Genomic DNA, 22,932 nt, shown 5'->3' with positions numbered 1-22,932 from the left:
GGTGACTAAAAAGCACTAAAAATACAAACCGCAAGACCATATAAAAATATAAAGGAAATGTATATAGTCAATCTCTGCCATGCATAGTTTGTTGTAAAACATACAAATCCTAAAACATTTATTTATCTTATCATATGCTAGCATTTGCAGTATAAATACTGAAGAACCATATAATATTTTATCAGTTTCAGGCAGATTCTTATTTTGTTCCCACTTACATTTCCTTTGGACTTCACAGGAAATATCTCTTGCAGGGGAGACATTATAGGAAATACCAATAAGAGGGAAGAGAGTGAAGCAGGAGCCTTGGCCCACATATAATGGAAACGGCCATCAGTTTTCACCATTTCTCCAAAATGATAGGTTCTCTTTTTCTACTTAATTTTTACATATTTAGATATGGATCAAAAATCCAATTTTTTTTTTCCAGGTATACTTGTATGCTTCTGTAAACCATATTAGGCACAGAATTCTTTTTCAATCTCAATTTTTTTTTCCAGATCAGTAATTAGGTAAACGGTTCTGTTACTGTAAAAGTTAACTCGTAATCATAATTTTTTTCTATTGTGGTGTAAATATGCACACCACAACATCCAGAAACACAACTTCTACATTCACAACTCAGTGACACTGATTACATTTTTCATGTTGTGCCACAATTATTACTACCTTCATCTAAAATATCCCACCACCATTAACAAACTCAATATCCTCCCCCCCAAAAAAACCTCCCCATTTCCTGCTCCCTCCTGCTTTACGTAACCATCATAATCTTTGGTTTCTATGTATTTGCTTATTTCATACAAGTGAGATTTATACAGTATTTGTCCTTTTGTGATTGACTTATTTCACTCAGCATAATGCTTTCACGGTTCATCCATGTTGTGGTATGTTCTGGGTCATATGGTAATCCTATGTGCAACATTTTGAGTAGCCACCATCTGTTTTCCACAGGCTGTACCATTTTACAGCCCCACCAGCAATGGATGAGGGGTCCAGCTTCTCCACAAACTTGCCAACATTTGTTTTCTGTGCATTGCCATTCTAATGGGGGTGAAGTGGTATCTCATTGTGGTTTTTATTTGCATCTCCCTAGTGGGGAGCCCTGGTGGTGCAGTGGTTAAGTGCTCAGCTCCTAACTCAAAGGTTGGCGGTTCAAACCCACCAGCAGCTCTGCAGGAGAAAAGACCTGGCAATACGCTCCTGTAAAGACTACGGCATAGGAAACCCTACGGGGCAGTTCTACTCTGTCCTACAGGGTCACTGTGACTCAGAATCAACTCAACAGCACACAACAACAATGGCTAATGACACTGAACCACCTGAATATCCTCTTTGTGGACTGTCCAGTTGCCTTACTCATTTTTTGATTGGGTTGTTTGTCTCTTTGTTGTTAAGTTGTAGAACTTTTGTATATATTTTGGATATTCAGCCTTTTTCTGATTTACGGTTCTCCAATATTTTTCCCAATCTGCAGATTTTCTTTTCACTTCATTGATAATGACAGAATTTTTATCTCATCACTAAATGATGCCTCCAAAATGATATATGAAAATTTAAGAATAAAAACCACTGGCTTGGTCATATTTTATCAAATACGTTTTTTGGAGATGATCTCAGTTTCTCATTTAGTGGTTTAGGCATTTAAGAAATTTAGTTAGCCTTGTTAAAGATTTTTGAGAAATAAACTCACCTTCACAGTTCAGTCCGGTGGCATCAAGAGAGAACCCTCTTTGGCATTCACAGCTGAAACTTCCAGGGGTGTTTTGACAGATTCCCTTTGCTCCACAAAGTGAAGGCTGAGACCCACATTCATTGTTGTCTACGGCAGGATGAAGGAAGGAGAGTGTCAAACTTTCCAATTACCACATGGCTTTAATTTCACTGCATGAAGTAAAAACTGAAGTATGAAAGCCTAATTTTCATGATGTGAAAATAACATTTTAGGGAAGTTCATGCTAGAATTCACAGTCACATTAAGAGCAAAAGAGGAAAGAAAAAGAAAATTTTAAGAGGTTTCAAGTTAGGACATATGTTGGGGCAACTATGGACGTGATTTTAGATAATGCAAACTGAAAGACTCCTAATATGTATGTCGTCTCCAACAGGTTGGCATGTTCTAAATTACGGCAAGCCTTTAATAGTATTTTATCTGCACACAGCTGGTTATATTTAGAATGCAACATAAAGGAATATGCCTACTGTGCATATGCTTGGATTATACATAATCTCTCTTTCGTTTGGATATTGCCCTTTTTAAAAAAAAAGTCTAAAATACTGAAACAGTGCAATACGTCTATGTTGTCAGCAACTTTTCTGGATCACTAATTATGAGGTAGTGGTTTTAAATATAGGTTTTTGTTGTTGTTAGTTGCCACTGAGTTGGCTCTGACTCATGACAACCTTATTATGTATAACACAATGAAATGTCGCCTGGTCCTGCGCCATCTGCATGATTGTTGGCATGTTTGAGTCCATTGTTATGGCTACTGTGTAGTTTCCTTCAACCCAGGGAGCTCATCTTCCAGCACTATGTTGGACAGTATTTTGTTGTGCTCCATAAGGTTTTCATTGGCTAATTTTCAGAAGTAGATCACCAGGCCCTTCTCCCTAGTAATGGGACATTATTCTGTATATCATTTTAAATACAATTTTTCTGAATCTACCAAAAGTCTGTACAATTCTCATTTGTAATTTTGACTTACCAATACAAGCTGTGTGATGTTGTGTAAAACCAGGTGGACATTTACAGGTAAATCCCCCCAGGGTGTTGACACAGAGGAACTGGCAGTTGTGTTGTTTGGTTTGACATTCATCAAGGTCTGAAATTAAAGAGAAGCCAACGAAAATCAGAGCAGAGTTATCTGTCCCTGTATCCATTCTTATGAAGCCACAAAAAAATTTTGCTACTGGGAGTATTTCGTCTAGATTTTTGCTGAAAGCATTATAGCTTTCCATAAACATTTGGCAAGTGGTTTCTTTTCACAAACACTGTGGCTACTCTGATAGGATGGCTCAGGCCACACATAACACACAGGTTTTTAAAACACTGAATAGCTGAATCACAGTGGTTTCCACAAAATGTTCTCAACGCTAATATCCAAAGGTTATAGTTCTTGCAAATAATGAAGTTGTGCACATGGCCAGTTATTCAGTCCTATTAAAAAACCAAAACCCGTTGCCATTGAGTCAATTCTGACTCATAGCAACCTTATAGGTCAGGGTACAACTGCCCCATAGAGTTTCCAAGGAGCACCTGGTGGATTTGAACTGCTGACCTTTTGGTTAGCAGCCATACCACTTAACCACTATACCACCAGGGTTTCCAGTCCTATTAAAGGAGACTGTAAATAAAAATCAAAGAGAATATGGGTGTTGACAAAGGTCCTAACACAAACACTGAATCAGAGTCTTCACATCCAAATGAAAACACCACTATTAATGCCCGAGGAACCAAAAACATAGCATCTATACTTCTAGTCGTAAATGGTATTAATTTTGGCCTCTACTAATAGAAATTCAAAATCTGATTTGTGTCCTATTGAAACTTACGTTGGGAAAGTGCATTGAAAATAAATTTACCAAGCAAAATAAGATACAGACAAGGCTAATTTGTTATGGTATAGCTGAAAAAACACACTTTAGTTGAACTCATTTATAAACAATGTGCTAAATTAACTCCTATTTGTTCACCGATCAGGTCCAAGGGAACAGCTCTATTTGTTACTAGCTTAATTTTACCCATTTCTTGGAAACAAAACCTCATTTTATTGAGAATATATTTCAAAAATATAGTTAGGAATTTCTTTAGTCTACAAATTTCACACTGATGAGGTTTACTATAAAACTGAATATGAGTATGGTATTGAAGCTAGTTTAGTATCTAATTTAGCTTGGTAAATAATTTATTTTAACACTATATAGGCAAAAAATTTAATTTACCCATTTATTTTCTGCAGTAAATGCATAATAAAGATACTCTGTTGTTGTCTCAGGTAAGCAACCAAAAAACCTGATTTTATTTATTTTTTTTTCAGTAACTCTTCCCTCATCAAAAGTTTGCTTTGTTTGGCTTCATTTTATTTAAAAAAAATTGTGCTGTTTGCTATAGAAAGCAAACTATGGCAACTTGGGTTTTAATTCTCTCCGCCTCATACCATTGGTCATTTGGTAGAATTTTCTATATGAAATGGCCACTAGGAAGATGTATTTTAATGAAGGTGATACAAATGCTACAATCCCTGATTCTCTAATGTTTGAGGCTGAGAGAAGAGAGTTAGGCACAATTGCCAGACGCTTCACTCACCTTTGCATGTTTTTCCATCCTCTTGCAGAACATAGCCCCTTGGACAAGAGCACTGGTAACTCCCTTCAGTGTTCTTGCAGATGAAGTTGCATGGTTTCGGGGACTGGGAACATTCATCAAGATCTAAGCCAAAGTGATGTGAAGATTAATTTCCTGGTTAAAAGAAATAATCAGCCTCTTTCCTCCCTCCATAGTCTCAGCACTTAATTCCTTTTGCTTTTCCTCTTCAACTTAAAAAATGGAAAGCAATCAGAGAGAAGTGATGCACAGAATTTTTCTCTAAAGTAAATATACTCATTTACTTTATAGATCAGTCTCTGGTCCTAGTATAAATATTATAATATCTAGACAAACTTCTGGCTCAAAAAAGCCCCCACTGAATTCTTTACATTAATGACCTTTGGTTTACAAGTTCAGAATCACCAACTAAACTTAAAATACTCTGTTGCCATCGAGTCAACTCCGACTCATGGCAACCCCACGTATTTCAGAGCAGAACTGAGCTCCATAAGGTTTTCAGTGGCTGTGATCTTTTGGAAGTAGATCCCCAGGCCTTTCTTCCATGGCCTTTCTGGGTGGATTTGAACTGCCAATGTTTTCATTAGTAGCTGAGTGTGTTAACTGTTTGCGCCACCCAGGGACTCCTACTAAACTTACTCATTTATTTGATACACAGATGGGGTAGATATTCTTTTAATAGCCTTCTTAACTGATGTTCCCCTAACCATCTTGCTGGATGACAGATTGTGCTGGAAATCTCCCACTTGCCCCTCCAGATCCATCCCTTGTTCCCCTCCACTCTGTTCATAGACCAGGAGGCTAACCAGTATGGATTCCATCAGCAAGCTCTTGCCCTCTGCCTTGGTCCTTATTTCCTCAAATCCCTCCCTGTTAGATGTATACAGGCTGGTTGTCCTTTGACCAGAGATCACAGCTCCTCTCAAGGCAGCCCTCTGTATACAGCTTTCTGCTTCCAGGTTTCAGTAACCCCTCCCTCTTTTCTAATCACCTATTCCAGATTAGCAGGGAAATCTCACTCAATATCTTCACTTGCTCTCAGTTTGTTGTACTGTGGTGGCTTGTGTATTGCTATGATGCTGGAAGCTATGCCACAGGTATTTCAAATACCAGCAGGGTCACCCATGGTGGACAGGTTTCAGCGGAGCTTCCAGATTAAGACAGACTGGGAAGAAGGACCTGGTGATCTACTTCTGAAAAAAATTAGCCACTGAAATCCTTACGGATAGCAATGGAACACTGTCTGATATAGTGCTGGAAGATGAGCCCTTCAGTTTGGAAGGCACTCAAAATAGGTTGTGAGGATGGCGCAGGACTCGGCAGTGTTCCATTCTTTTGTATATAAGGCCGCTATGAGTCGGAATGTATTCAACAGCACCTAAAATAATTTTTCTTTTAACCCAAGGGTGGTAATAGTCCCAGCATACAGCACCATCCCTTGTGGTTTCTCTACACTCTGCCCAAGCCTTTATAGAGAGGCTCTTTGTTAAGCCCTCCTTGAATTATCCTCATTTGAATGTGACACCTCTTTCCTGCTAGGACTCTGATAGCAGACAATCTCCATTTCCTCTGTAAAACATACCAAAAGGTGCCAACAGAATGCTGCAAGCTCATGACTGACAGGCCACTCTGTATGATTCCCATGCCCTTCTATTTCACCAAGTGAGTAGTATGCTTACTAAGAGTCAGTATGATTGTTCTAACCATTTTATGCCAGGTGTGCTTGTTATTAAAATTACTTAATGGGTTTTGGGTGTAATGGGATATCACATAAGCTGATGAAATACGAGGGAGAAAATATTTTTTTCTTTAAAAAAATAAGTTGAATGCTTTGGAAAGACTCAAGAAAAGCAAGTCCTCCTCTCCTAATGCCCACCAAGGTGTCACAGAATGGTGTAAGTGAGACAATAAAAAAATTAGAAAAAGAAATTGGAAGAATTTAGAAGAATTTTGTACTAAGATGGCTTTGCAAATAGAAATTTTAGATGATACTTAATTAGTATATTTTAGGCAAAGAAGAAAATTGATGTGGAACAAACCAAAACCATTTTTTCTATATGCTCAACCACACAAATCCATAATCAGAAGTTCTTGTTCATCAAAAAGATGTCAAATAAATGTGGATTTATGTCTTTTATAAAAATTATATGCTTGTAAATTTTTATATTTTAACTTCGAAGTTTCTCCGCTCAAAGGGACTTTTTTGATTAATTGAATAGTCTGTTTCCCACAATGTTTGACAAGGGGCAGTGACACTAAGAACCACATTATTGAGAGGAATTGCATCATTTTAATACAATGCACATTCCAAAGCTGCATAATAAAGACACTCTGCTAACAGTAAGTGACTTGTAGGAAACAATGGTTGACAACCCCCTAGATGTTGAGGTGTAGCCTTACCTACACAAGAGGTTCCACCGATGTCTGTGGTGTAGCCGACCTTGCAGAAGCATCGGAATGAGCCCATAGTGTTGATGCACTGACCGTTTGTGCAGAGGTTTGGCATGACTTTACATTCATCAATATCTGCAGACCAAAAAAAAACTAAATGGAAGTGTCTATATTTCCAGGGTCAAGCAGCTTAGAAACCAAGAGAAATTAACTGAGATGAGCTGAAGAACAATCAGCATTCGTAATAGTGATAGAGTACCTTTCATCACTTGGAAAAATAGCCAGCATAAAAGGGAAAGAGAAACAATTTGCAGTGATGGGAAACAATAAAGGAAGGGTGTGTTGCAAGTTCTATTTAAGGCGAACTTTGCAATCTAAGCATGAATTACTTTTGAGATATAGAAAACTAGTTTTCTATAGTTCAACTAATTTGGAATTTGTGATAATTTTCTATAGATTGGCCTCAAATTCACACTTGTATTGGACTCTGAAGAAAGGATTTCAACAGCAAAACAATCATGCGTAGGATGGGGAATCTATGTAGTAATGAAGAAAATGCTACTTTTTAAGACATTATAGTATATTAATTAGCTGCACAAAAAATGTAAACCAGTAGTCAGTTGAGACTTGCTAACTCATAAATACGTTACAAACAGAATAAGTTCCTGTGCACATTCAAAACAAATACCATTTAAATAAAGCAAGTATACTTTAAAGGTTACAAGCATGGCCTTTGGGATCAGACAGATCTGCTCCATTCCTGGGTCTGTCCCTTAAAGAGGGTGACCTTGAGCAAATTACATATTCTAATCTTAGCCTTGTACTTCAATTTCCTCACCTGTTAAATGAGAATAATAATAGATTCTATCTCTTAGGTTTGATGTCAATATTAAATCTCCTAAAAAAAAGCAGTACAAAAACATATTTTTTTCTATATATGCACAAATACACACATACATACTATCAGCCACTCCGCCAGGGTATTTCAGCTATTATCATTTTACCATTTTTCCTTCATATTAATCTAAATTAATTAAATGCATCAAATTGATAATATGCATGAGTTTCCGCCATTCCTTACCTCTTCCATCAGTGGTGTATCCTGGGCCATGAGGACAAATTTTTTTGTACTGGGCAGTTCCAGGCAGTGGGCAAAGTTCACACTGGTGGCCCCAGCCTCGTCCACCATCACAGCAGCATTCTGACTTTGTGACAAGATTGCGGCTGCTGGACGCCATCTGACACATGGTCTGCAATACCTCTGCAAAACAGAGTCCCTGTCGATTGTCTGAAATGACAAAGTAGAAAATACGCATAAATGTCATGGAACTGAAACACTTTTCATTATCTTGATTTTCAAATGAAACAGGACAGTCAATGCTTTTCTTCTTAGCAATAAGTTAAAATAGGTATTCTCTATGGATAGACAACCACTTAATATAGCTTAATGATTACGACGTCTTGATGGAGGTAAACACATAAATCTTTGACTATAAGTAGTTTAATAGATTTGACAGTGATACTTTACTGAGGACATTTTGTTTTGTTTTCTTCAATCCATTGGCAGCTAAGTGATAGTAAACTACCACCGTGGAAAATTAAAATGAAAGGGAAAAAAAAATTATTTCCCTTTAAATAAACAAATGAGTATAAAGATTTGTTTTTAAAAAAGCAAATTCTAGAGTTATGAGCTAGGTATTCAACCTAATCTTTCCTACTTTCTACATTTAAGAGATAGTTCAAACACTTATACTAAGCAAATATCTAAAGGTGCTTCTCTGATGAAAATAAGAAATCCTCTCTCTATATTTTATCAACCACAGTAGCAAAATACAGTAATATAAACACAGAAGTATACTTTCCATGTAGGTTATCTTTTCTGTTTCCTACAAGATTGTTAGTAAAGGTCTAGATTGAAGGCAACAATAAGCAAAGTATATTTTGACTAAAAATTTCCTAGGATTTAAAGCACATGATGTCATCCTGAAAAAAAAAAATCTAATATACTTGAAACGTGATTTTTTTGCCAAATCAAGTGATGAGTCCAACAGTTTATGAAGTGCTCTTTTTCTCTTTATTTCCCTTAAGTTTTACTAGTCCATAATTGTACACCTACTCATAACTAAGAGGGTATATTCAATACACATTAGTATTAAAATACAATTTCTGAGATTTGTATTTTCTACAAGATATTTGTACAGCATTTTCAGTATCACAAGATAAAAACTAAGCAATGCATCTTTTAAATGTTGCACTTACTTTGCATTAATATCAGCAGAGCTTACCTCACATGGCAAATATTTTCTTTTGGAATTAAATCATCCCCTGATGTAAGTTTTATTGACTCACTAAAGTCACATTTTCCATCAGGCTTAATTAATCTTAATTTTGAGGTCATTATTTACATTACACATAGGTATGCGCACAGCACACGCATATTCAAATACTTCGTTTTAATAGGTGTGTCCCTTTAGGAAGAGGTATGGGAATTACTCAGATTGAGGGACCTTTTTAGCAGAAGAGGATGTAAACATAGAACTCTTCTGTGATATCATAAAGCAGATGTTTAATTTATCAAGTAAAATATACTTGTATGTCAACTTACCAAGACATTCAGTGCCCGAGGAACTCAACTGGAACCCTTCATTACACTCGCACCTATAGCTTCCAATAATGTTAGTACAACGCCCATTTTCGCAGATTCCTGGCTTGGTCCTGCATTCATTTTCATCTTTAGAAAAACAAATGGTGGGAATAACGGGCAGATTGTAAAAATTATAAACTACAAATTATCTTCTAATGGATGATATCTTATTTAAAACGATCTTCACCAAAACACTAATGTGATGGGCTAGAAACTAGTCACATGTGAGTACTGATTGATTTTTAACTTTTCCCTCATCCTTCCTATGGGACAGTTCTACTCTGCCCTATAGGGTTGCTAAAAAAAAAAAAAAAAATTCTATGAGTTGGAATCGACTCAACGGCAGCAGGTTCTCATCCTTCCAGGTGGGATCTTTGTAAACATAGCCTCTCTCTTTCTGTTCTGTGAGGAAGGCATGGTGCTTGATAAAGAATTGGGAAATAGGTCTCGAAAAAGGGACAGATTTAACCTGAGAGGCCAGACAAGGAGAGGAAGGACTCTGGGGAAGAAGGTGTTAGTTTATGTGATATGAGAGCGAGGCTGGGGGCGGAGGGGTGGCAGATGTTGGGGAGGGAAGGAGAGAAGAGTAAAAGCCACACAGACCTGGGATAAGGGACCAGCTCCTAGACAAGCTTTAAACCTATATCCTTATTGTGTCTGATATTGTATAAAAAACTTTGAGGTTTTTTGAAGCCATCTTGTTAGGTGCATAAGAGAGCTCATGACGAGCTCTCTTATGTTGTTCCTTTTATCCTTATACTTTCAAAATTTTTAAACTTCAATTTTACTGACATTTATTTTACTGCACATGCTTTCTTTCAATTAGCATTTTCCCTGAATATCTTTTTCTAATTCTTTATTTTCACCCTATTTCATATTTTGATGTAGATGCATTTCTCGTAAAAAAGCACACAGAGCTGGATTTAAAAAGATAAAAATACATTTGTCTTTTAACCCACAATTTAAACTATTTATTAGGATTACTGATGTTTGGATTCTCACCTGCCCATTTACATCTTGTCATAATTACTAAGCTATTTTCCCCCATCTCTTGACATTTCTTAGATCAGCCTAGTTTCCTCTGCCCCCTTCCTGCCCCAACTCATGTCTGGAAGTTATACAACCTCTTTTTATTCTTCTAGTAGTAACCATCACACAATTGTTTTTGGACCTTTTACTCTAGTAAAATATATGCAACAAAATGTGCCATGTTAATCATTTTTAAGTGTGCAATTCAGTGATATCAATTATATTTACCATGTGTATATCATCACCACTATCTATTTCCAAAACTTTTTTTCTACCCCAACAGAAACTTCTTTCCCACTAAGCAGTAACTCTCCATCCCCATCCCGTAACCTCTAACCTATTTTCTGTCTCTATGAATTGGCCTATTCTACATATTTCATATAAATGAGGTAATATATTTATACTTTTATGTCTGGCTTGCTTTACTTAGCATAACGTTTTCAAGGTTCATCCATGTTGCAACATATATTAAAACCTTATCCCTTTTTAAGGCTGAGTAATATTGTGTTGTAGTATGTATATGCCACATTTTGCCTATCCATTCATCTGTTGACGGACAGTTGTGTTGTTTTTACCTTTTGGCTATTGTGAATAACGCTGCTATGAATATCAGTGTACAAGTATCTGAGTGCCTGCTTTCAATTCTTCTGGAAATATACCTAAGAGTGGAATTGCTGGGTCATATGTTTATTCTGTTTAACTTCTGAGGAACCGACACACTGTTTTCCATAGCGGCTGCACCATTTTACAATTTCCACTCTTAAAGCACAAGGGTTCCAATTTCCCCACATCCTCACCAACACTTGTTATTTTTCATTATTTGGATAATAGCTATCCTAGTGGGTGTGAAGTGGTATCTCATTGTGGTTTTGATTTGTATTTCCCTAATGACTAAAAAAAATTTTTTTTTTTTAATGACTAATGCTCTTGGACATCTTTTCATGTGCTAATTGGCCATTTCTGTATCTTCTCTGGAGAAATGTCTATTCAAGTCCTTTGCTCATTTTTTAATTGAGTTCTTTGTATTTTTATTACTGAGTTGTAGGACTTCCATATATATTCTGGATATTAAACTATTATGTTAATATGATTTACAAATAGTTCCTCCCATTCTGTGGGTTCTCTTTTCACTTTCCTGATAATGTCCTTTGATGCAAAAAAAGTTTTTTAATTCTGATAAAGTTGAAGTTGTTTTCTTTTGTTGCTTGTGCTTTTTAGTGTCATATGTGAGAATCCATTGCTAAACTCAAGCCCATGAAGATTTAATTCTGTGCTTTCTTCTATTAGTTTTATGGCTTTAGCTCTTATAGTTAGGATGTTGTTCCATCGAGTTAATTTTTATATATGGTGTGAGGCAGGAGTCAAACTTTATTCTTTTGTGCATGGAAATTAGTTGTTCCAACAGCATTTGTTAAACTACTCTTTCCCCATTGAATGGACTAGGCACCCTTTTAAAAAATAAACTGGCCATAGATGAATGGCCTTATTTCTTAACTCACATTTCTTTCATTTGTCTCTATGTCTATCCTTATGTTAGTACTACACTATTTTGACTACCGTAGCCTTATAATAAGTTTTGAAATTGGGAAGTGTGGATCCTTCAACGTTGTGTTCTTTTTCAAGATAGTTTTGACTGTTTAGGGCCTGTTTCAATTCATACGAATTTGAGGGTCAGCTTTTCCATTTTGGCAAAAAAGACTGTTGGAATTTTGATAGGGATTGCATTAAATCTGTAGAATACTTTGGATTATACTGACATCTTAACAATATTAAGTCTTCGAATCCTTGGTATTCATCAGTTTCTTTCAGCAATGTTTTGTAGTTGTCTTGTACAAGACTTAAAAGTTATTCCTAGGCATTTTATTCTTTTAGATACTACTGTAATTGGAATTGTTTTTTAATTTCATTTTTGGGTTATTCATTGTTAGTATATAGAAAGACAACTGATTTTTGTATGTGTTTATTTTTGTACCCTGCAACTTTGTCGAATTTATTAGCTCTAGTATTTTTCTTCTTGATTCTGTGGGATATTTTATATATAGAATCAATGTCATTTGTGAATAAAGGTAGACTTACTTCTTCTTTTCCAATATAAACGCCTTTTATTTCTCTTCCTTGCCTAATTGCTCTGGCTAGGGCTTCCAGTACAGTGTTGACTAGCTATGGTGAAAGCAGGCATTCCTGTCTTGTTCCTCACTGTAGGGGGAATGCTTCCAGTCTTTAACCATTAAGTATGGTATTAGCTGTGTGGTTTTTTTTTTTTTTTTTTGTGGTAAAAATACACACAAGAAAACATTCACCAAGTCAACAGTTTCTACATATATAACTCAATGACGCTGATTATATTCTTCATGTTATACAACCATTATCGCTTTCCTTTTCCAACTTATTCTACCACCATTAACATAAACTCAACGCCCTCTAAGCAAAAACTCTCTCTCCCTTCCCGCCTACCCCATAAAACCAAAACCAAACTCATTGCCATCAAGTTGATTCTGACTCATAGTAACCCAACAGGACAGAGCAGAACTACCCCATAGGGTTTCCAAGGAGCGCCTGGTAGATTCTGAACTGCCAAGATTTTGATTAGCAGCCGTAGTTCTTAACCACTATACCACCAGGGTTTTCCCCTGGTAACCACTAATAATCTTTAGTTTTTATATATGTATTTCTTATAAGTGAGATCATAACAGTATTTGTCCTTTGTGACTAATTTCACTCAGCATAATGCTTCCAAGGTTCATTCATGTTCTTGCATGTATCAGCACTTCATTTCTCTTTATGGCTGATATTCCATTTTATGTATATACCACATTTTATTGAACCATTCATCTGCTGATATACATTTCGGTTGTTTCCTTGTTTTGGCTAACATAAAAAGTGCTGCAGTGAACATTGGTGTACAGGTTTCGGTTTGCATTCCTGCTTTCACAACTTCTGGGTGTATACCTCGAATTGTGATTGCTTTGTTATAAAGTAGTTTTATGTCCAACTTTTTGAGGAAGCGCCAAACTGTTTTCCACAGTGGCTGTACCATTTTACATTCCCACCAATAATGGAAGAGGGTTCCAGTTTTTCTACAGCCTCACCAAACCTGTAGTTCCTGCCCCCCTTTTTAAAATCATTTCCATTTGAATGAGGGTGAGGTGGTATCTCATTGTGGTTAGATGTGGATTTTTCATACATGTTCCATCATGTTGAGGAAGTAACCTTCCATTCCTAGTTTCCTGAGTGTTTTTATGAAGAAAGAGGGTTGGGGTTTTGTCAAAAGCCATTTCTGCATCAAATGAATTTTTTTTTTTTCCATTGTATTGCATTGGTTGATTTTCTTATGTTCAATCACACTTGAATTCTTGGGAAGAATCCCACCTGCCATGGTGTATAATCCTTTTAATATGCTGTTAGATTTGGTTTGCTAGTATTTTGTTGAGGATTTTTACATTTGTATTTATGAAGGATGTGAGTCTATAACTTTCTTTCCTTGTGGTATCTTTATTTGGCTTTGGTATTAGGGTAATGCTGGTCTCTTCTATATTTTCTATATTTTGAAGAGTTTAAGAAGAAATGGTGTTGATATTTCTTTAAATGGTAGAATTTACCAGGGGAAGTCATCTGATTCTGGGCTTTTTTTGAGGGGTAGACGGGAGTTTTTGATTACTGATCCAATGTCTTTACTTGTTATAGGTCTATTGAGATTTTCTATTTCTTTTGGAGTCAGTTTAGGTATTTCTAGGAATTTGCCAGTTAGATTATCTAATTTGTTGCCTGTATCAAGGACCTTGGCATTAATTTACTTCTCTTTGCTGTCTCCCAGTACTACCTCTCGTGTTGATGTGATCTAGAAATTTTCATTGTTATATTTTTTGTTTACTATCAACATCTATTTAAATTACAAAAATATATTAGAATACACCACGTGGTAATTATGGTAATTATTTCAGAGGGTATGTGGGTGGCAGATAACATTTTCATTTCTGACAATGTCTTTTTTTGTTTTTTCACAATCGATTGGGTGTAGGACTTAAAGTTTAAGATTTTTGTCCTTTAGAATATTTTGAAAATATTGCTGCATTGTTTTCTTCTTCAGTGTTACTGTTTGTTTACAGGCAATCTGGCTTCTGTCTCTGAAAGCTTTAAGGGTTTTCACTTTGCTCTTAAGTGTTCTGAAATTCACCATGAGGTGTCTTGTTGTATGTATTTTTAACTGCTTAGATTAAAACAAACACTTGTTAAATTTAAAACATGCACAAGGATAATGAGTTAAGGTTTTTAAAAACTGAATTTTAAAAAATTGTATAGTTTCTGTTATTTCTAGAATCTGATGGTACGAGGTCTGCCATCTTGATCTAATCCTATGCCTAACATCATTTGCTTTTATTTTACTTAAATTCAGACAACTGAAATACAAAGTATTTTTTTTTCAAAAAGGGCTATTACTGGATATACTGCTAGTGTTCTTCACGTTTAATGATGTATAACGTCACTTTTGTATTTGAAAGATGGCTTGATGTGCATCAAATTCTTAATTACTTTTGCTTTACTGTCTTTAGCACTGAGAATTACTGAAAGTAGCTGGAAAAAAAGCCTGAGGTTTTTTTTTTTTTAATTTGCAAGTAACATTCTTTTCTGCCTGGATGCCTCCAGAATGTTTTTCTTTCTTTTTGTTGTTGTTGAAATTCATAACTTTATGAGGGTATTATCTTGGTGGGATGTGCCACCACCTATTAAATTTTGATTTCAAGCACTCTACTTCCTATAAACTATTAAAACCTTCAAGTACTGACTTTTTCATTGTACATCACTCCTGTCAAATCCTCACTTCCCTCATCCTACTCCATTCCTATCCTATGCAGAATGGCACGCTAAAATAAAACATATCACCAGGACAGGTCTCATTTTAATTCATGATTCAAATCTCAAATGGGTATTCAACACTCCCCTGACAATCCTACTGTGCTTCCTAGCATGTTCATGCTCCTAATTTCTTCATCTTTCTTTCTTAAGACAAGACTCCTTCATCTTTCCACTATTAACCACTTTCGACCTTTAATTCTCTTTCAGTGGATGAAGTATCTGTGGTTTTTCTCAAAGGCAGCCCTTCTACACACTTGTGCTCTGGAATGTCTTCTAGGATCTCAGAATTATCCCTTATTTCTCCTCAGCCTTTTTCAATCGGTTGTGCTCCTCAGTATACATTGTCTAGTAACTTCCATCTTTTAAAAAAAAAAAAATCCTCTCTCTTAACTACATATTACTCCTCCAGCCACTGCCACATTTCTTTGTTCCCCTTCAGAGCAAAATTTCTTGATGAAAGAATGATGTATGGTTGTAGTCTCCACTATCTCATCTCTGATTCTTTAACCACTTGCTCTACCCCTTCACTGAAACTGCTCCTGACAAGGTCACCAAATTTAATTATTCATTCTCTATTCTCTACATTTCAACAGCATTATACACAACCAACCACTCCCTCACTTCTTGAATAATACATTCCTTTGACTCTCATGATACCACATTCTCTTGGATAATTTCCTATCTTGCTGGCTATCCTTTTTTTAGTGTATAGCTCGTAAGTACATCTGTCCACCACTTAGAAAGCTGAGACATGTCTGACACTTAACATGTTCAAGAGAGAACATTATTCTTCTGTTCTCCCCACCAAACCTGTTTCTTTCAGTTTTTTCCATATCAGTAAATAATAGCATCATCTAACCAACTATTCAAGTAAAAATCCTAGAAGTCACAGTTTATGTCTCTCTTCTTTCATCTACCATATTGAATCAGTCCATCAGCATGTTCTGATGATGATCTCCAAAATATATTCTGAATCTTCACTCTTCTTCCACAATGCTATAGTCCTAGTCTAAACCTCCTTGTTTCTCATCTGATGATTACAAAAGCCACCTAAATGAAATCCCAGTTTCTGCTTCTCTCCTCCTAAAATTTATTACCTACACAGCAGGCAGAGTCTTTTAAGATATAAATTAGTAATAACAACTAACACTTAATTGGGGTTTTATGGTATGTCAAGCATATAAGGGCTTTATATGAACTCACTAATTTAATCCTTACAACAACCCTCTAAGTGCTCTTATTATCCCTATTTGTTTTTAGAAGAGGAATTTGAGGTAGTAAGCCCACCTATTCAAGGTCATAGAGCTAGTAAATCTGAAACTAGATTTCTCATATTCACAGCCCATCTCAAGGCCCCACACTCTGAATCACTCTGCCATGTGTACTTAGCATAAAACCAAATTCCTTACCAGGGTCTACAATGCCTTTGCCTATCTTTGGACCTCAATTCTTGCCGCTCTCCTCCTGGAACAAACTCCAGTTACACTGGTCTTCATTCCTATCTTAGGGGTCTTTGTTCTTGCTTTTTCCTTATTTCTCATTTCTGGTTCTCAGCTCAGATGTCACCTTATCAGAGAAAGCTTCCTTGAACCTATATTCTTAAGTAGCTCCCACCCAATCACTATATGAAATCTTCATGTTGATTTACTTACTGTTTCTCATCCACCAGAATGTACACTACTTGAGAGCAAGGGACTTGTCTATCTAGTTTATTACTGTGTCTTCAGCAACCAGATGATGGCAAGTGTTTAATAAACGTAAATGAATAAATGAACAACTGTTGTGAAACAGTTTCTTATGGGGTAGTACGCTCTTTTGAAATGCAGATTTAAATAGTTTCTACAAGGTTTCTAATGCAATTACTCAAATATATTTGAATATTTTTTCTGTTCAGTTTTCTTTTTCAGGGACTTCAATTATGTACACATATCTTCTTTGGCTTCCCCACCTGTTATCTTCTCGTTAATCACTTCCATATCCATATACCTAATTGTGTTCTTGCCCCTTTCTACGTTTTATTAGACTTTCTACTGTCACTTTAATTTCTATGGTAATTTTATTTATTGACTGATTTTCCTGAGCTCTGCTAATTCATTGTCTCATGGCACACTGTCTTACCTTCTCTTTTTCAATCTCTTGTATCTCTTTGAATTTTTATCTAGTGAGATCTTGTGCGTATTATGAAAACTATTTTTCTAAACTGTTCTGCCATTTCCTGAGGTGTTTAATCTGTTTCTTGTTTATTTTTCTTTCTTTCCTCATCATGTATACATTAGTTGCAGACTTGTGTCATTATGCCTCTTTGAGCAGCTTCTTTAGTTCAGCTATTTGCTGTTAGTGTAGAAGAAGGTCAGTGGTGCTGACCTGGGCATAGTTTACATTTTCAATTCATGTTTATTGTATGAATATTCTCCCAACAAATCTGTTATGCTCTCTGACCTCTGAACATGTACTCTCAGGTTTTCAGGTTATTTAGGTCAATGTGGCTCTGAGTAATGTTCTTTAAGTTTTAGAATCTCTAATAATTCCTTCTTCCCTGTCAGCTTCCTATCTTACCTGCAGCAGCCTCCACACCCAGAAACTAGTTTGTTCATAATTATAATAGCATGTTACTGTATTTTTTCCTTTTCTCTACCTTTCTTGACATTGCTGTATAGAGCTGGGCCTGTACAAAAACACGCACAGTTCTCCCATTGACTACCTATGTCCTTATTCATCTAATCAAAGATCACTGGACAGTCTTTCTAAATTGGGACAGTTGCTTTTAGAGAAATCTTTACTCTGCCAAAGTCTAAAGAAGAGTATGCTAGTTTTCCACGTCTTGCATGTTTTTGGTTGACACTTCTATAGTATTTGACAGATAGTCTTCAGAATCTGTAGTAGTGATCATGTCCTTGTTTAAACTAAGACAGTCTCTTTACACCTGTATACTTCTAAAATCTTCAAGGGATGGGACTGAGGTAACACTACTATATCATTTCCAAAAACAAGCCTTCCTTTCCCCTTAATTACATTTAGAAATTTTAGTGAATCTAAAAAGGTTGGCATTTTCATTAATGATCTTGGCAATGTTTTTATATTTAGTAGGTTTCTCCATTCATTTATTTGATTACTTAACAAATAACTACTAGGGTAAAATATTGTATAGTCAAGTCTCCATCTTTGATTAAGTTTACAAGTTATTTTACAGAGGTTTTTAGATTTCATGCATAATTTTAATCTCCTAGCCTTTAATACTTTTAGTTTCTATTGCAAGTGACATTTTTTTGTAATTTTGTTAAGATTCCAATTTCCAGTATTCAGCATTTTTACTGATTTTTTTTTTTTGTGGCTTTATGTTTCATCCTAAAATTCATAAACACAATTTATAATAATATTTTGGCTGTGTATTATCCAATTTTTAACTGTAAAAACATGTTTAGTACAAAAAATGGAACTTCTGTATTAAGTTTTCTGTTGATCAAAAAAGTTCTGCAGAAGTTTCAGCTATCAGCATCGAATAATGAAAAGCTTGAGAATCAGAAAAATTTCAGAACCTGTATCTTTTGTAGCATCTTTTTAAAAAATGAAAATGTATATAATGCTTCCCTGGGTCTTTTCTTTCAAAAGTTAAGTTCAGAGGATCATAGACTATTAGAGCTAGAACGGGTACCTTCTTTCATCCCCAAATCGTGTAGACTAAGCTTCTTACTGTATAGATGAACAAAGTGAGGCACAGAGAATTAAGCCACTTTCAGGTCTTCCAGCTCCTTACATATGGCAGATCCAGGTCCAAAAACCTGGGCTCTTAATCCAAGTATGCTGTCTATCCCCTCTTCCAAGCAGATATACATATAAATGTAGTAACAGGACAATGTAAAATTGAGCTAGTTACAAAATAAACTTTCCATGCATAAAAGTTAAAACACATTTCTAAGTACTTTAGCTAGATGAAATTTGAACGCACACACATAAATAAATAAAACAACAGAAAGAAATGAAATGAATCTCATGTACAATGAGATGACAGGATGGTTTCCAATGTCTATTTCCATACTTCTATACAATTTTTTTTATACATAGTTGCCTCATGCTAAATTCTGAAGAACAGGTATCATTCTGCAAACATGATTTAGGTTAACTTTCTGGTTTGTGTGATTTGAAGGAATAATGCTTTTAAAAGACCCATTATAGAATTAAATCTATGACGCTGGCCTATTATAACTTTACTAAGCAGAGTTTCTCAATGAAACATCTAATAGGTTTAAAGAAAATACAAAAATTCAATCATACTCTGATGGGTTATGTATGCATTTTAAAGTGAATTTTTATTACACATGTAGGAATTTGCTCTTTTGTAAAAGTATATAATTTACAGATAAGGTTACATTCACTTTAGGCCACTAACCTCTAATCTCAATACTTTCCCTGGCATTAGTTTCTTCTATTAACGGCAGTTTATCTTGCTAAACCTTTTCCTCTGTGTCTACTTGCATATGTGCCTTACCTACACAGCCTTCTCCATCAGGCTTTCGGGCCATTCCCGGTGGGCAGATGCACATGAACGTGCCGATCAGGTTCTTACACATCATGCCTCTAGATTCACAGTCATGTAATCCTTCTGCACATTCATCTAGATCTATAAAATATTTTTAAAAGGAAAAAAATAAAAATAGGAACTTCTAAGGGGCAGGCTACAGTTTAGTACTTTACAAAAAAAGAAAACCCAAAAAACAAACCTGTTCCCATTAAGTTGATTCTGACTCATAGTGAACCTTATAGAACAGAGTAGAACTGCCCCATAGGGTTTCCAAGGCTGTAATCTTTACAGAGGCAGACTGCCACATCTTTTTCCCTGTTTAATACTTTAAGTCATATTTTCAGTCTTCTTGCTCTTAAGATGAAACCCATTTGTGTGACAGGAAAAGGAGGAGCCAGCCTTTTTCAGTTGTTGGCTGTATTTCCAGATTTATACAAGTTTCAAGAAATTGCAACCCAAAACCCAAAGCTGTTGTCGTTGAGTTGATTCCAGCTCATAGAGACCCTATAGGAAATCTCTGCTTTAGTAAGAGCCTAAGAGTATGACAATGGTGAGGTCTTCAACCTGTTTTGTCTTTGACCTGGTTGGATGGACCATCAAGTGTCATGATACCTGGGTGTGGAAATCTGCTGGCAAGATGCTGTCATTCTGTAAATTTCTAGAAGAAGATAGCTAAGGACTATAAAGTATGTTTCTAGCGTGGCAATGAAGTTTTGATTTTCTCATCTGAATGGCCTTACCTTTGCACATCTTCTGGTCTTCCCTTAGGGCATAGCCAATGGGGCACGTGCATTCGTAGGACCCGAAGGTGTTCATGCAGCGAAAAGCACAGAGCAGCGGGTTCTGGGCACACTCATTGATGTCTGGTCAAAAACAATGGGCAGGCATATGCTCAGCCTAGAGTTCTAATTATTTGTTTAAATAATCACCCATAATCTTACCTGGAGGTCATACAGAAAGCAATATGATAACAGAGCTTCTGGTATATGGAAGATTGAGTGCCTAACAAACCTGTTCTACCACAAATAACAGCTATAAACTCTGGAGACTGAACAAAAGCAGGCAGTTTTTACTGGTGAGTTGAAATGGGGTAAGCAACTAGCAAGAAGTTCCCCGTTTTTTTTTTTTTTTTTAATATCAGCCTGAGGGCGGCAGCAGTACTTGGCAGCTAAATATCTGATAGAAATCCTTCCCATCTTCTGTCCAGAGGAACCTGAGGGAAGGAGTCTTGGGTGTAACCAGGGCCACTAGAGTGGGAGGGGAAACCCTCTGGAAAGGAGAGGGCCAGAGAAGGAGAAATGCTACTTTTTTGCATAAACTGCTGGTTGCACCATGCATCTACAGGGCAAAATCAAAGAAGCTGGCAACTGAAGTTTAAAAAACAGAACTGAAATCTGAGCCACATCCCACCACAGGCGTGACAGTCTACTATTTGAGTCTACCCGAGTTAACTGCCTGCAAAAAAAAAAAAGGGCACCAACATTCTTTGGAATACTATAACTGACTCCAGAGAATATCATTCACAATATCTAGGGTTTAATCCAAAATTAACCAACATACTGAAGAGACAGGAAAATGTGACCCCATCTCTAAGGAAAAGACAACCAACAGTTTCTAACCCAAAATGACCTAGATGCTTAATTAGACAACGGTTTAAGGCAGCTACTGTAACTATGCTCACTGAGGAAAGGAAAACACACTCACAAACAATATGACTGTCTGCAGAACAACAGAACAATATAAAAAAGGAAAACACACTCAAACAATATGACTGTCTGCAGAACAACAGAACAATATAAAGATTGAGATATTAAAAAAAAAAAACTGTATCTAGAAGTGATAATACTTAAGTAAAGGATCACTTGCCTTCACAATTCATCATGGGCCCAGGCTCGAAGCCATCATTGCAATTACATTCAAAACTTCCAATAACATTGGTACATGTACCATTTCCACATGGATTGCCAATTGAACATTCATCAGTATCTGAAAAAGAACAAGCAAGTGCCACAAAGTTAGGAGAACTTTTGCTTTCACAGGTGTATGCCCATGAATACTCACACTCGCCCTCACACCTTTCCTGGCTGGCCGGCCCTTACACAGTGCAGACCCTGAAGGATCCAGTGTGCAATGCTCGGAGCACTGGACAGCCATGCTGTCCTACAGACCACAAGTCCAGAAAAGGGAAGTGGTCCTCCGCTATAAGGGCAGCATGGAAAGCCATGAAGTAAAACTGCTCTCTCCCCCAGTCAGTGGATTTTGGTGTTTCTGAGTCTCTAGACATATCAGCGTCTGTGTATCTGTTAGAAAGCAGAGGTGGGGCAACTCTTTCCATCTTCACATAAACCGGGTCAGACTGAAAAATGTTACTACTAGTTACTTATCCTGGCTTTGTAAATTCCACGACCACCCAAGGTATCTGAGAGATCTTTTGCTGAATATGAAAAATAAAATAGGACTTTCCAACTGTGTAACGTGGAGCCAATACTCACCTACACAGCGCACTCCCGTGTAATCAAGGTTGTAACCCATGGGGCACTCACAGCGAAAAGATCCATCTGTGTTGATACACTGACCATTGGAACAAATGCCTGGACTCTCAAGACATTCATTGACATCTAAAACAATAGGGTTGCTCATGAACTTCCACATATAAAAATTGATGCCAATACTGTATATATCATTCGACACAGACTAAAGTTTCTAAAACATGTAAACATTTCTTTTACCAGAGAAAGACATATTATCTCATATCGCAATATATCTTATGATAAATTTAATACATGAGATACAATATATATTGTATATATTAAATACAATATAGTACAAACAGCATGATTTATAAAATAAACATATATGCACATAAAAAAGAATACAGGAAAAGAATATATCAAACCACACCTTCACGTGTATCATGAAGACTAGGGACCGTTCCATGGCCATATGGACACAGATCCTGGAAGGCAACTACAGAGAAAAACACAAATCCTGCATCACTGGAGAGTCTAAACTATCAAAGAGTTCAAGAGATTACAGTATACGTAAAATTGTGCTTAATTATTTTTCCTCTACAAATCTGTCTTTAACAAGAGTCTTTATTTTTATGATTTACTTTAAAAGCAACACTTGAGCATTATCTCAAGAAGGCCACCTGAGCTCAGCGGGCTCTGT

General features: G+C 36.3%; 1 protein-coding gene across 1 annotated transcript in view; it reads right to left on the bottom strand.

Annotated features, from left to right (window-relative positions):
• FBN2 (fibrillin 2) overlaps positions 1 to 22,932 on the bottom strand; it is a 292,288-nt gene that overhangs the window by 10,388 nt on the left and 258,968 nt on the right. Inside the window, exons 51-61 of the mRNA XM_049873163.1 lie at positions 22,663 to 22,728; positions 22,254 to 22,379; positions 21,628 to 21,747; positions 20,502 to 20,624; positions 19,729 to 19,860; positions 9,321 to 9,446; positions 7,797 to 8,003; positions 6,725 to 6,850; positions 4,307 to 4,429; positions 2,706 to 2,822; positions 1,694 to 1,822 (exon numbers count right to left, since the gene is read on the bottom strand). Coding sequence (XP_049729120.1) covers positions 1,694 to 1,822; positions 2,706 to 2,822; positions 4,307 to 4,429; positions 6,725 to 6,850; positions 7,797 to 8,003; positions 9,321 to 9,446; positions 19,729 to 19,860; positions 20,502 to 20,624; positions 21,628 to 21,747; positions 22,254 to 22,379; positions 22,663 to 22,728 — 1,395 coding nt within the window. The remainder of the gene's footprint in view (positions 1 to 1,693; positions 1,823 to 2,705; positions 2,823 to 4,306; positions 4,430 to 6,724; positions 6,851 to 7,796; positions 8,004 to 9,320; positions 9,447 to 19,728; positions 19,861 to 20,501; positions 20,625 to 21,627; positions 21,748 to 22,253; positions 22,380 to 22,662; positions 22,729 to 22,932) is intronic.

This window comes from Elephas maximus, chromosome 2 (assembly GCF_024166365.1).
Source record: "Elephas maximus indicus isolate mEleMax1 chromosome 2, mEleMax1 primary haplotype, whole genome shotgun sequence".
Classification (NCBI taxonomy): Eukaryota; Metazoa; Chordata; class Mammalia; order Proboscidea; family Elephantidae; genus Elephas; species Elephas maximus.
This window is presented reverse-complemented; position numbering and strand designations above follow the sequence as displayed.